The sequence below is a fragment of the Mustela putorius genome, unplaced genomic scaffold (genome assembly GCF_011764305.1).
Source record: "Mustela putorius furo isolate JIRA1106 unplaced genomic scaffold, ASM1176430v1.1 tig00001075_pilon_pilon_pilon, whole genome shotgun sequence".
Classification (NCBI taxonomy): Eukaryota; Metazoa; Chordata; class Mammalia; order Carnivora; family Mustelidae; genus Mustela; species Mustela putorius.
Window position 1 is genome coordinate 425,515 of NW_025421560.1, and position 15,561 is coordinate 441,075.

General features: G+C 42.6%; 1 protein-coding gene across 12 annotated transcripts in view; it reads right to left on the reverse strand.

Annotated features, from left to right (window-relative positions):
* TTC13 (tetratricopeptide repeat domain 13) overlaps nt 1–15,561 on the reverse strand; it is a 75,569-nt gene that overhangs the window by 59,353 nt on the left and 655 nt on the right. For 6 of the 12 annotated variants that reach the window (XR_006608746.1, XM_045087238.1, XM_045087232.1 and 3 more), the window contains exon 2: nt 898–969. The exons of the other annotated variants lie outside the window; for them this stretch is intronic. Coding sequence is in view for 5 of the 6 variants with exons in the window: in XM_045087238.1 (XP_044943173.1) it covers nt 898–969 (72 nt within the window). In the remaining variant the exon portion in view is untranslated. The remainder of the gene's footprint in view (nt 1–897; nt 970–15,561) is intronic. 12 annotated transcript variants of the gene reach the window in all.

A 15,561-nucleotide genomic window follows, 5' to 3' on the forward strand; every position in this document is an offset into this window, starting at 1 on the left:
GTGATCCCTCTGTTAAATAAATAAAATCTTAAAAAAAAAGATGCTCTACACCATTGTTAATTAGGGACTGCAAATCAAACAATAATGAGGTATCACTTCATGCCCACAAGGATGGCTACATTATTTTCAAAAATGGGAAATCACAAGTGTTGGCAAGAATGTAGGGAAATTAGAGCCCCCTGTGCACTGCTGATGAGGCAATAAAGAGGTTTGGCTGCTGTGGAAATCAGTTTACTGGCTCATCAAAAAGTTCAACACAGAATTACCATACAGTCCCACTAGTCCATTCCCGAGTATACAACCCAGAGGACTAAAAACAGGAACTCAAACAAGGACGTGTACAGGCATCTTCACAGAAGCACTATAATAACCAGAGAGTAGAAAGAGCTCAACAGATGATGGGTAAATTGTGGTATATACATCCAGGAGAATATTATTCAGCCTTAAAAAAGGAAATACTACAATCATGAATTAGTACAACACCTTACTCCTATAATAATAAACCTACATTTATACTTCAGCTCACTTACAGAATTTCACAGTTGGGAGACTTCACTCTAAGCAACATCTAAAATGCTTGCCTGTTTTTGGAAATATTCAAAGGTGCTGCCCATATAAAAGTCCTTATCACTGTTTACACCCTTTGCCTCAGCAATAACATTTGTTAGAAACCAATGTAATTGCCATATTGGACGAATTTGCCAAAAGATGGGTCGAGCATATTTATGAAACACTTTAAAATGTTTCATTTGAATTTGCATATTCAATATTCAAATATTAAAGATATGTTTTTAAAAAGAATACTAATTCATACAATAGGAAAGAACCCCCCCAAACACGAATAATATATAAGAACCTCCAAAACAAAAGTGAAAGAAGCCAGAAACAAAAGCTCACCTATTGTATGATCCCACTGATAGAAAATAACCCGAACAGGTGAATCCATAGAGGCAGAATGCACATTGCTGGCTGAGGGAGGGAAGGGAGAGAAACTGCTGAGTGGGTAAAGGGGCTTACTTTGGAATGACAAAAATGTTTTGGGGTAGTTGTACAACACAGTGACTATATTCAATGCCACTGAACAGTTCGCTGGAAAACAGATAATTTCAGGTTATGTGAATTTAGTCTCAATAATTATTTATTTTTATTTATTTTTTAAGTAGGCTCCATGCCCAGATTGGGGCTTGAACTCGCGATGCTGAGATCAAGCATCACATGCTCTACCAACTGAGCCAGCCAGGTGCCCCCCAATAATTATTTTTAAAGATGTGATGTAACTCAGCAGCCATTAAAGAGCATCAGATTATGTTCAAGGGACCACGTGAACTGACTGAGATAAATTCTCAGTTGTGTCTGTCTTAACAACCGGAGACCCGACCTGTTAGGCCAAAGCAGGCCAGGATGGTGAGCAACTACTGAAGCTGGAAGGGTTAAATTTCACAAGACACAGGCAGGGTTTAAAAGGATGGGTGCGTTTGGACTGGGGTACAGAAAGGCCGTGGGTGCTCCAGGTGGGATGCGTGGTGCACACACAAGAACAAGGGTAAGAAAATATCACAGGGCAGCAGGCAAACAATGCTGGTTGGTGGGAGTCGGGTGTTGGAAAAGAAAAAATCTGAGGTTGGAAAAGGAGCATTCAGGCTGGGGGAAGTCCCGCACCCATGAAAAAGAATTTAGTCTGACAAGGGTGAAGAACCAGTAGTAGTTGTGAGTAGCTAACTGGATACGCACTGATTTATAAGCCATTTCTTTTTAAAGCTACATCGGAGAACTTGACATACGCTAAGCACTTGGTAAGCACGGCACATAGGTGGCCTTATTTCTAACAATCCCTCCACTTCATGGAATTCATTTCTGCTTCAGTAAATATCCATCTGTATAATTTCAAGTGGCCACAGAGCACTTCCTCGCATGAAACTTACCTATCCCCCTGTCTTGGAGTAATTAGGATGTCCTTTGCCCTTTAACGCCAAGTGTTTCCTAAGTATGCTTGACCCGATTTTTGCAAGATCTTTTTGCAAAATCACCCAATTTGGCAACTAAATTGAAGGTTAACAAGTACAGCTGGTGAGGCAAAGGGTGTAAACAGTGAAAAGACCTGCACCTTTCACTCATTTTCCTCCCAGCAGGTAATAACAATTTTATTCCCACCTACCAGTGTCGAAGACAGTCTGTTTCCCTCTCAGAGTACTGCTTTTTTTTTTTTTTTTTTTTAAATCTCTGCCTAATCTGAAAATAGCACTAGTGGGGTCCAACTTTTGGTTTACAGGCTATTTGTATCTCTTTTTTGTAAATCATGGATTTCCTTTGGTAAGTCTCAGATTACTTCAACTCTTCTGGCCTAAGATAGAGAAGAGAATATTATCTCTGGCCACTCAATAAATTATTAATTTGAATACCACCTTCACATTATAGTCACTGGGGGCTGTCTTCTAGACTTTTATTTATTTTTTTTAAAGAAATCTTTGCGACTATTTACATCCTGTGACAACAGCTCTGACAGATAACCGTCCCATCCACATGGACACTGATATTTTTAAAATGACAATAGTAACTCATGTCCATTCTAGAAAATACAGAAAACTCACAAAACATAAATAAAAGTCATTTAGAATACTACCACACATTGAGAGCCAATGTGAAAATTTTAATGTAATTAATGTAATTAAGAGGGACAATGCTAAAATCAGATGGCCTGGCTGTGAATTCCTGCTGTCTGCCACTACTTACTAGCTCTTGGCCACTGACCTACCTTAATCAATCTTTGGTTTCCTCATTTGCAAAACAGGGTCAATGAGAGTATATACTTCACAGGAGTGCTTGATTTAAACAAAGAGATAGAAGTCAAGTATTTGGTACTGTTTCTGGCACAAAGAAAGAACTAAAAGATGTTTGCTACTATTGTTACCATTAGGTTGTGAGAATGGAAGGAGATACACTGTTTTGTAACTGCCCTTTTAATGTAACAGTATAAACACTTCCCCATATGAGCAAATTTCCTTCTGCATTATTTCAATTCAAACTTAGAGAGATTGAATAAGATTTTTAATTTAATATCTTTAAAATTCTAATTCTCTACAATAAACCTTTATTTTCTTGTTATGGTTTCTAGACTAATCCCTTATAATGATCTGCTTATTCTGATTTCAGTAGTACCACATCATTTCAATACTGCATCCTTTTAATAAATGCATACATTTTAATGCAAAGCAAAGTCTCATCATTTTTTTCCCCAGAAGTTTCTTGGCTACTTGGATCAACATTCTTCTTTGAGATAAACTCCATTTTGTTTAGGTTGCAAAACAAAAAAGTCCCTCTGTGACTTTTTCTTGTATTTTTTGTTTGTTTGTTTTAGGTAGGCTCCATGCCCAGCATGGAGTCCAAAGTGGGGCTTGAACTCACAACACTGAGATCAAGACCTGAGCTGAGCTCAAGCTTCAGACGTTTAACCAACTGAGCCACCCAGGAGCCCCCACTCTATGATTTTTACTAATAAAAATTGTTAAAACTATAGATTAAGGAGGGGAGGAGTACTTCTTTACAAAATTTAATCTATTTATTCAACTCTTATTAACCTATGCAAAACTTTACAGTTTTTCTACAGAATTTACACATTCAAATTTGTTTTGATTAAAAAGAAAATTGGTGGATGACCACTGATTCAGTACTTATTTGTTGAGCATCTATTACATTCCATGCACTGCTCAGTGGTTTTCAACACCAAAAACGACCCCTGTCCTTCCATATGAAGATTATAGTTCAGGAGTGCCTGGGTGGCTCAGTCTGTTAAGTGTCTGCCTTCAGCTCAGGTCATGATCTCAGGGTCATGATGCAGGATCAAGTTCTGCATCAGTCTCCTTGCTCAGGGGGAGCCTACTTCTCCCTCTGCCTGCCACTCTCCCTGCTTGCGCTCTCTTTTGCTCTCTCTGGCAAATAAGTAAAGATAAAATCTTTATTTTTAAAGATAAAAAAAATTAAGAAAAAAAAATTTGTTAAAAAGATTATAGTTCAATGAGGGAAACCAACAGTAATCAAAATCACACAGGGGCGCCTCGGTGGCTCAGTGGGTTAAAGCCTCTGCCTTCGGCTCAGGTCATGATCTCAGGGTCCTGAGATCGAGCCCCACATTGGGCTCTCTGCTCAGCAGGGAGCCTGCAAAAAACAAACAAACAAACAAAAAAACAACACAGAAATGTCAAGTCACAGCCCCTTTAAGAAACAGCTAGAGCAGTCAGTTGTAGCAATAGGCAGGGACAGTTTCTCAGCTCATTCTGATAGAGTTCACCTGTTGGAGGAACACTTCTGATCCCCACTGCAAAAACAGGGAAAATGAGGCTGAGAGGCTAAGTGACTTGCCCATGGCTACCCTCTGACAAAAGCAGTGCAGGTGGGATTTGAGCCCAGTCTGGTTCTGGATCTGTGCCGGAGACAGTGAAGGGAGACCAGAAGGAAGTTTCAGATTTAAAAAGTTGGCAGTGAAGGGAGACCAGAGGGAAGTTTCAGATTTAAAAAGTTGACAGTCCACGGACAGCCGGCAGGATGGGTAGAGTAGTCCAGAGAGAAAGAGAGCACATTGTAAATCTTCTGTCTTAACCGGCTAGAGCTCCATATTTTATCTACCCACATTACTGAATTCTTTTTTTTTTTCACCCCTCCCCACATTACTGAATTCTTAATAGCTCTATTAATGCTTCCATTTATTTGGTGGATAACTGGATCATCTACATGTAATGATATCAAGGTCTTTTTAATATTTATACTCACTTAGCATCTTACTTTACTAGATAAAACCTCCAAAAAAGTGCTCAATACTAGTACACCTGCTTATTCCTGACATTTGTACTTCACTGAACAACCCAGAATTCCTTCAAGTTTTAATGATAAGACTTTTCATTTAAGCATCCAGTGGGAGGATGCTCTATATGGTGATGGGTTAATATTGATATATTTTACCATATAAAGGAAGGATTCTTCTATTCTTTATTTTATCAAAGATTTTAAATCAGGAAAGCTGGCTGAACTTTCTCAAGTGCTTTTGGAAATTTCTTTATGATACTTATATGATTTTTCTCCTTTGACCTGTTATGGTGATTAATTTGATTAAAAAAAAAAAAGTTGAGCCATCTTTATACTTCTAAAATAAATTCTAATTGGCCAAGGCACATCATTACTTTAATTGATAGCTGGCTTTAGCTTATTAATATTTTACTGAAGATTTATGTAACTATTTTATAGCTTACTTCCCACCCCCTCACAACTATATTAAATTCTGGCATCAGTATTTTTGCTGCTTTGGTAGGATCTGTGAGAGAAAAATGGTTTGTTATACTATACCCAGAGTTGTCTGGAACAGAAGGTTAAATTTGTTCTTCAATCTAAAATTGTTTAGCTCACTATGGCTTTGATTACTTTACAATAACCACCCAACCATCCGTATTTGGATAGTATAAATTTCCACAGGGTCAGGAAAACTTTGTTTTCCTCCTTACTCAGATAACGCAAATAATACTTATTTTATATATTTTTCAAGATTTTATTTGAAAGAGAGACAGAGAGAGCATGAATAGGGAGGAGGGTCAGAAGGAGAGGGAGAAGTAGACACCACCCCCTACACCACCCCAGCTGAGCAGGAGCCCGATGCGGGGCTCGATCCCAGGACCCCGGGATGATGACCTGAGCTGAAGGCAGATGCTTAATCGACTGAGCCACCCAGGGCCCCACAAGTAAAATGTCAAGATAATTACTATAGGAATAGTCTCAAAACATAATACAGAATCTTATCTTTCTCTTCTAGATCATCTTCTTAAACATTTATTGATTGATTCATATTTTCATCTTATTAGCAGGAATTTCTCCACATTTGTGTCTAAATTCTCATGGCCTCTACAACTGTCCACATGGCCCCTCATTCCTCTTGTACATTTGCCTCTGCTCACCTATTTATGTGTTAGCTGAGCAGGATGATGTATTTTAGTCTTTTTTAAAACACCAACTGTTAGATCTATTTATCGATTCTATTGTTGCTGTTTCTCATTCATTTATTCTGGCTTTGTTCTAGGCATTGTCTCCAATTTCCCTTATTTCCTTTTCTTGTTGCTCAAGCTTAGTTTCCAAGTCATTTATTCCCTGTCTTTTTTAATACGAATAAGCTGTCAAAGGCTTAAGCAGAAGAAAGATCACAGACAGTTGTGCGAGAGAAGAGGCAGAAGACAGAGGAGAGAGGCCAAGTGGGAAGGCGCAGCTCACTAAAAAAGGGGAAAAGTCCAAACAAAGGCAGAGACTACTGGGTTGAAATAGAGGGTCAGACTCCAAAAAGGTCTATGAAGTAAAAAAAGACAGGGCTGTGAGAAAAATCAGGCATGGAAAGAGGACAAAGGCACTGGTTTTCAGTTTGTGCAGCAACACAAGATGCGGGGACATTAACCGAAATGGGAAGTTTAGGAGGAAGAAGGGTTCCGGAGGGCGGTGGAGAGCCCAGTGCTCAGGAGATACTCAACCAGCTGTGCTGTCACGCATATACTTGGGAAATTCCAAAGAAAGATAAGAGCTACAGGTATGAATTTGACCATCATTAACTTAACAATGGATGAGTAAACAGGGGGTGGAGGTAGAATCTCCAGGACAACACGGGAAGCTTAAGTTTAACAAGAAAAATAAAGCTGACCCTGGTGGGGCAAGGTATTAAAGAGGATGAGGGAAAATCAACTTGGTAATTTGCCTTTTCTTCCTAAAGAACTATCTGAAGAACATTTCTTTGAATTGTCTTACATCTTTGCCATACAGCTATTCATAGAGTTGTTACGGTGATTTTCACGTTCCATTATACTCCCTGATCCCTAAAGTCAAATATTTGTTTCTTCTCCTTTTTCTTGATGAGCCTTGCCAGATAATTGTCTTGACGTTACCAGTATTTTCAAAGAAGCATCTCTAATCTAATTAAATGTGATGTCAGAGAAGAGTAGTTAGTTTGGAGGCAAAGCGTGTGAGCAGTTCAGGGCGTGGGCTGTGGAGCCAGACTGACCCCTATCAGACGCCTCACCGGCTGGCTGACTGCACAAGTCCTTGTGTATCTCTTAGTCTGTCTCCTCATTTGTAAAACAGGAACAGCTGCCACCACACACCCTCCCAGGGCTCTTGTGAGGAGGGGATATGGAGCCTACAATTCACAGGAAAGGGTTGGGTTTGAATGGCGTGGGTCCTCTTACACATAGATTTTTTAAATAAATACAGTATACTACTATAAATGTATTTTCTCTTCCATATGATTTTCTTAACCATGTTTCCTTTTCCCTAGCTTATTTCATTCTAAGAATACGGTAATATAACACATATACGAAATATGTGTCCATCAATTACTTGTCACTAGTAAGGCTTCTAGTCAACAGTAGGCTATTGGTAGTTAAGTTTTTGGGGATCAGAAGTTGTACATGGATTTCTGATGGTGTGCACTGGGGGGGGGGGGACAGGATTGGTGCCCCTAACCCCCACATTGTTCAAGGGTCCACTGTATGCACATCCAGGCTAAAATTGTTGGGAGGGTTTTCCTGTTCATTTCTTCTTCCTTCTTAAGATTATTTTGGTTTTCACAGCACTTTACAGCTTTCCAAATGCTCTCACAACACTTTCCTTTGGTCCTCCATCCTCTGGGGGAGGTAGAACACGCTTTAGGCTTGTCACACACATGGGGAAATGAGCTCAGCGTGAAGGGATGTGTCTAAGGTCACAAGACGAAGAAATTGCAAAGGTGAGCCTGGCCACGTCCATGCTCAAGGACACCACACCACTTGAGAGGCACGGTCCACTTGTCGCCACCCATCCTGCCAATGCCGGGTCCTAGTAAGAGATGGTTTGGGTAGAGCGATGCCATCAAACTTCTTTCCTGTCCTCCCAAACCCCGCAGACAGCTGATTTTAAGCCAGGTTTTGGTGGAGGCACGAGGAGTGCGGTAGGTTCCAGAAATAACTGGAGATGTGGAGACAGTACATAGAAACATCTCCTCTGAGGAAGGAGAGAGCAGAGGGGCCGCTGGAAGGATGGGTGTTCCCGTCTTTGTTCCATATTTTTTCTAGACAGGAGCTATTACAGCCACTTATGCATGCTGAAGGAAGACAGGAGGGAATGAGAGATCAGCCACACAAGAAGGTCACACTCATGGAGGCTCCAAGGACGCCACATGGAGACAGGACCAGAAGCAAAAGCTATGGCGAGAGCTGCATGCAGACCATAGCTAGGATCCTGGGGAAGTTCTCCTCTGACTACCTCCTTCTCAGTCAAACCAGACGACCTCCCCATGAGGCGAGGCGACGGTGGCTTTGGAAGTCGCAGGTATTTGTCATACATTCAGGTCAGCAGGTAAAACGGACTAAAAGCCTGTGAACAGCAAACCTAGAGGCACCTCCGGAAGGAGGACGTTTTATAAGGAACTCGACGGCTGCCGGGCTGCATTCACCCCTTGACCCCTTGCTCTAGTTATAGAAGTGTGCCAAGTTCACCTGAAACAAGGATGACCGGGCTTTTCCCGTGGATGGGCTAGAACTTGGAAGTCAGGCAATTCTAGTCCGACATGTAGGGTGGCCAGGGGAGAGCACTGAGCGATACCGTGGCTGGGGGAGTGATCCAGAAGGTCACGCAGCTGCTCGGCCTCATCAATATGCTGCCTTTTGCTTTTATCAATTTCTGCATTTGTAAGACAACCACTGTTGAGGACCTCATACGTCACATGGTTGATGGTCCCGAATGGTAAGTTTCTTTAATGTAATAACAGGAAAAGGAGGACGAAGAAAAGTTCTCCTCTTCTGAATTCATATGCTTCTTTTGCTCTAACAAAATATTATTCATCTGTACCTGAGATGTGTTAAATTATCATAAAACAACTTGAAAACAGAGGCTATCCCCTGGGAATTAGATTATAAGGTCAACATATAATTAATCCATTAGAACAAAGATCTGCAAAGGCCATCTTAAAGAGACAGAATGGTTTTCTAACCAAGCATAAATATAATCTGATCAAAGCTACATTAACCCACACAAAAGTATTAACACACGAAAAGAATGTGTACAACCAAAACAAAAGGAGCTGGCCAGCTGTGCAGGATGGAAAAAGAGGCAGGGAAGCAAATGATGTGGCACCGATCCAAGAACAGAACTGCACGGGGGTGCTGGAGCCAGCAAAGTGAGCAGCCAGCCCGAGCCGCGAAGGCTACTCACTTAGCCAGGGGTTGTAGCATGGACTGAAGACACAGCAGATGTTCCAAGTGACACATACTTTTAAGAGCCAAACACTTTCTCATAAACCTATACATGCTCTCAAATAGCATCAACTCTACTGGGAAAGCTGAAGCAAATCTTCGCAATGATGGGAACCCTTAGCAAAAAGGGAACAGTCACTTTGAAGATTTTATTTATTTATCTCAGAGAGACAGAAAGAGAGTGAGCACATACCCCTGAAGGGGGGGTGGGGCAGGGGAGAGGCAGAGGGAGAGTCAAGCAGACTCCCCACAGAGCAGGGAGCCCCACGCAGGGCTCGATCTAGATCCCGGACCCGAGGATCAGGACCTGGGCCGACAGCAGATACTTAACTGAGCCTCTTAGATACCCCCAGAGTCACTTTGAACACCACAAACATAGGCAGCAAAGTTATGAGAGAACTCAATTGCTCTTCCGCGTACAAGAGGCAGACGTGCTGACCCAGCACTTCTGGGTGTCTGTGTACAGAACACCAGCACCTGCCTGATGCAGATCCACTGTGCTGGTACCTGAACCAGAAATTAAGTCATACCCAATTATCTCCAAATGCAGTGAAGGTAACGTGGCATGAGACTTTATGAGCAAGCTTAAAACCAGCTATCGGTTATGTATTTGGGGTTCTTTCTAGTTACACAGGTTGCTCAGTTTGTGAGAAGTCATGAAGCAAACACCAGTGACACATCTATCTGCATATATGTCACATTCCAACAAAAAGTAAAAATTAAAAAAAAAAAAAGTCACAGAGGAAAATCTTAGCATTAATGCGAAGTGAAAAGTATTAAAATGCTGCTACTTCAACAAGTTTTGCATTTATTCTATCTGCAAGATAACAAGCCCCAACAAAAGATAAAATGGTACTTAAAACACCACATTGTGAAAAGGGGAAACTTCAAAAGTTGGTCAGTTGGCCACGTATTTGGGGAGTGCAGTGAAGCCAAGCCGTGTCTACATGCTACACAACTTCTTGAAAAGTCTGTACGCACAAAGTGTCCTGCCACTTCCTGAAGGCAGAGGATACATAGGGTAGGTTCTGAAACCAGCTTTTGCCCTCCTCCAGAGCAGGGCAGAAAACAAACCCTCAGTAACCAAAGCTGAATGTGTCTACCAGCGTACAGACCTTTCACAACGCAGAGTACTAACCACTATACGATCACGGCCACATACAGACCTTTCAAAAGGTAAATATAATTCTTAACGACAACAGATCTGTTTGAGAAAATTAATGAATATGCAAATACCACAGCTATCATCTTCATAGGGTTCAGGCTATGAAAAGCAGCTCTTAAAGGAGAAACTTTCTGAAAGAAGCTATTCAGGTAGAAAATTGGCAAGCCTCCCCCAGACAACACCACAGGCCCCAGGGCTGGGGGATAGAAATCTCTTTACCACTCTATCTATGCCTTGGTCTCTGCACCCAAAATAAGCTGCATACCTTATACTGGTAAATTCACTTATGTATACCTTAAAAAATAAAATGGAAGAGACCTGCCACAAAACTATATGCAATAACACATAAAGAAAACCAGGGCCAAGAGAAAAAGGATCAAGCAAATATAACAGTAAGGGTTACCACAGTTACCATGACTGAGCATAAAATTTGGTCCTTAACTTCCTCATAGCCAGAACCAAAAAGGAAATAACTCTCATTATAAAAGTGTCCCTCTACTGATTCTCTGCCACTTTAAAGGCACAGCAATGATTCAGACGCTGTGAGCAATAAGACTGATGGCATCTATTTAAATAGCTGATTTCTCCATTAGGAAAGATATATAAACAATCTTTAAGTCTTATTGTCAAAAACACAGTGAGGTTTGTACCTACTTCCTTATTTTTCTGGCATTTAACACCTCCCGAATCAGACACAAATGCTCCTTTCTTCACAAAGAACTGTGGGAAAACAAGCTCAAATCTTGCATTATTAATTTCCATGAACTAAAAAAAAAAAAAGACTTCTGGTTGTAAATGAATCGTTGAAATTGATCGAGGCAATAGGCACAGGTTGGTGCTAATCCTAGATGATGACAGGCATTTCAGAAGTGCCCTAAAGACATCGAGTACAAGGACTACCTCACTTCAGAGCAGACAAAAGTCTTAAGAAGACAGTAAAAAGAAAAAAAAATCAAAGTCACCGTTCCTATTAATATTCCATTTTCTTTTTTTTCCTTTTTTTTTTTTTAAGATTTTATTTATTTATCTAACAGAGAGAGATCACAAGCAGGCAGAGAGGCAGGCACAGAGAGAGGAGGAAGCAGGCTCCCTGCTGAGCAGAGAGCCCGATGCGATGCGGAGCTCCATCCCAGGACTCTTGAGATCATGACCTGAGCCGAAGGCAGCGGCTTAACCCACTGAGCCACCCAGGCGCCACCAATATTCCATTTTCAAAAAAGGAAAATCAAAGTATTCCCGAAACAATTACAAGAAGTACACACGTTTGAACAATTAAAATACATTTTAGTGTGTAAAGAACATGTGGGTATATTTAATACACAATGAATGCCATCTTCGAATGAGATGCAGATCAGCTTTGGTAGGAAGAGCAGAGGAGAGAGAGATGAAGTCTTCAATTCTCAGACACACTACAGTTGATCTAGACTGTAACTTACCAAATCGACAACACTGGGGTGTCAAAGCTCACTCTTTCCGGGGCTGTGTTCATGCCACCTTACCAGAGGCTTTCCCTGACCCCTTCGAAGAGCTACACAGTATTTTTTATTGATCAAGGCACTTATCAGTGGGCCTACTACACACTCAGCTCCTCCCCCACCAGAACGCAGGCTCCATGGAGGGAAGCTGGCTGGCTGTGCTGTATCCCCAGGGTCCAGAACACTGAGTAGCAAGCAGTAGGCACATGGATAGCTTTCCTGGGAAAAAACAGACCCATGCTAGCTCTGCAGTTCAAAATACCAGGTGCAGTCAAGCATCCTTCCATCTATGTGGATATAAAATTCCAGAGAAGTTATTTAAGAGTGTACCTTTCAACAAAGGTGAAAGGTGTAGGACTTGATCATGAATACTGATAAGAAATTATACTAAGAGGCAAATATTACTGAGGAAATAATACACAAACGGTCAGGAGGCCAGGTTCAAACCCTGACTCAATACGATCTACCATAGAATCATCCCTAATTTCTTTCTGCCTCAGTTTCTCCTTAGGTAAAATGGGGATAAAAACGGTACCAGCCGCTGTGCTGAGGATTAAATAAGAATGTACACAGTATTTACAGATATGAAACCAGGTGAAAAATTGGGGGGAAACTCCTGTCCCTATTTCTTCCCACAATTCCAAACTACAAAGGGGCAATGGTAACAAGGAAGGGAAATCTCATTTTTATTTGAAAAATATGGGGATGCTTGGGTGGCTCAGTCAGTTAGGCATCTGCCTTGGACTCAGGTCATGATTGCAGGGTCCTGGGATCGAGCCCCGCATCGGGCTCCCTGCTCCGCAAGGAGTCTGCTTCTCCCACTGCTCCTCCCCCTGCTTGTTCTCTCTCTCTGATAGATAAATAATATCTTTTTAAAAAAGAAAAACACATGGACATTACAGTGTTCCCTCTTTTTAAAAGATTATTTTTCCCACAGGAAAACAGTGAGATGATCTGATGTCTGTGGTTATACGTGCCTTTCAAGCAAAATACAAAAAATTGTGCTGGAAGTGAAAGTTAAAAGGGGCCTGGGAACAGCAAAGTCAGGCTGAGACCCCTGAAACCTGGGTCATCCATGCTTGTCTCTGCAGCTGGACCCCAGGGAGGCCCGGTGACCCCAGGGAGGCCCGACCCCCTCAGCATAAGGTTGCTCCTGGGGCACTGGATTCCACTTGATGGTGGTCCACATAGCACAGCCATTGCCAGTGCTGTGTTCAGACCTATGGGCTCCCACCAGCTGTTGCCTTTGGCTCTATAATCACCAGGGGTTCTGTCTTAAGAGAGCACCCACACAGCTCATCAGAAGGTGTGCAGGCTTAGACCCAAGCAGACATCCATTCATCCATCTGAATCCAAATGCTGTGGGAAGGTTTCTCAAAAGTGGCTTCTGTGTCTGTCCCCTGTACAGGAACTGGCTTGATACGGACAAGCTTGTGACTGCGAAGGGCAGCAAGGGAGGACGATATGATTAACAGACAGCAAGGCTCCAAAAAACTGGCTCGTTCTGGATCCTGGCACTTATCTAGTTCCTCGTGTTGATCAGAAGGGGCCTCTGGATTCAGAACATGAGCCCCTAAGTTACGATAGGGTTAGCTGCAAATCCTGAATTTGTTCCTACATCTGTTCTTGTTAGGACAGAAAGGGACCGGGGGCGGGTTTCACAGGGCCCAGCTTCTGGCCTCTTGTCAAGATGAGGAGGGAGAAATGAGAGACACTCCAGGGATTGCTACCACAACAGAGATGGCTTCTGTCATGTACTGCAGCCAACGAAGCTAAGAGAAACAGCTGGAGTGCCAAGGAGCATCAGCAGCTGCCTTTGGGAATGATTAACTGGGGCTAATGGCAGCGGCAAACCACTTCAGCACCTGTTGGCGGCTCCAGGACACTGATGTCAGCCCAGGGGCGGCCAGCTCGAAGACTCACGCCACACATTTGCAACAGCACATGTGGACTTCCAAACGATGAAAATAAGTACGTGGGGGAAATAGATAGTTGAAACTCATGAATAAATTATGCTTAAAATCTCGTAACAGAGTGTCCTTCCTCAAGCAGAGAACACCAAGTGATGGTTTCCACATAGGAGAGAATTGCTAGAATGTAAAGAATTCCTCCAAATGCCTCGTTCATGAAAACCTATACAATCTAGGGGGAAAAGCAAAATGCAGGTCAAAACTGGCTCAAATAAGGATGCAAACCCTGGCATAAGCCTGATGCCACAGAGTGAAATGAACCATCTAGGTCGAGAAGATGAAGCAATTTCACAACAGAAATCGATTTTCATCTTCCATTGCCTAGAATCTGGGTCTCCCTGAGCCAGTGAGCACCACCACAGGACTACAGGAAGGAAAGGAAAATGAAGACTTACAGAACAGCGTATTATATGCTAGCAAATTCTACAGATATGGTTTCCCACCTGTAAGCACTTAGTGCCTAAGACAAAGTTTCCTCTAGACCCTGCCCACCTGGGCCCCTCCCTTTACAGCTTGGAGGCTCAGGAAAGTGCTGATTTCACCGTGTCTTAGGTTCCCCATCTGAGGAAAAGGAGCTACCATCCAATGAGGTAGTGGCTGGGATGCGGACTGATTTAAGAGAACAGGCTAACCAACCTAAAGCTAAACCTTACAGAAAAACCCAGCATACAGCAAGCAACTCCATATATGTTGGCTCTTTCTGACTTTCCTCACAGCCCTCTTGTGAAGAAAATGAAACCCTGTAATTAGGTAATAGGGTCTTCAATTTAGAGAGGCGGCAATTTTGCAAAGACAAGCAATTAACTGACACAGAGTCACAGAAAGCGATAGAGGTACAAAAGCCATTCTTTTCCCACGCTACAATGTTGGCTGTGTTCTGGATGCCGTTACTAGCCAAGGTCCACCACAAAATAAAGTCACATACCTTCTAGTGAGTGACACTTCCTTAAGGGAGTCAGATTGTACTTAAAGGAAATCAGAGTGTGCTAATCTTAACATTTCATCTCAACTAAAAATTACTTATTGTCTTCAGAGCTACACAATAGTAAAGAACCCTGACATGGGACCATAAAAGCAACCAGCCAGCTTCTAGGGAGTTCGGTAGCCCCAGACCTTTCAAAACCAAATCTTGAGTGAATTCTGGGGAAGAGAAAAGGGAGGGGAGGGGATTGGAGGAGGAAAAGACCCAATGGAAAACCTCAAAACAAAAAAACCCCACACACATGCATTTTGCCCCCCAGGCGTCTGTTGTGATTTACTAAGCTGAGGGCAATAGCGCCCATCTTAATGAAGGAGCTGGCCTAGATCCAGTACACATACAGCTCGGATGTACAGGGGCTCAAGGCCTGCAGGGCCCTTTTTGCCCCCTGGGAGACATCTGACAGGTCACAGGTCAGTCTTTAAGAACCGGAAGCAAGATGTCATCGAGCAGATAAAACGGGCTTGATTTTTTGTTCCCTTCTTTCTCTCAAGCATCAAATTTTAAGAGGTTGTGTTTAATACAAGACATCAACCCAGGAGGTCAGAAAACCTGATTTCCGGCCTAAGACGGGCCAGGCATCCCCTCTCCGGGCGCCGGCCCCAGTGTCGTCCCTCCCTCGCTCCCCGGCACCCGCGGGGCCCAGAGCGGGTACCGGGGCCGCCCCGGGCCACTTGCCATCCTCTCTTCCACCCTTTCAACAGTTGCTAGGACTCCGGAGGGG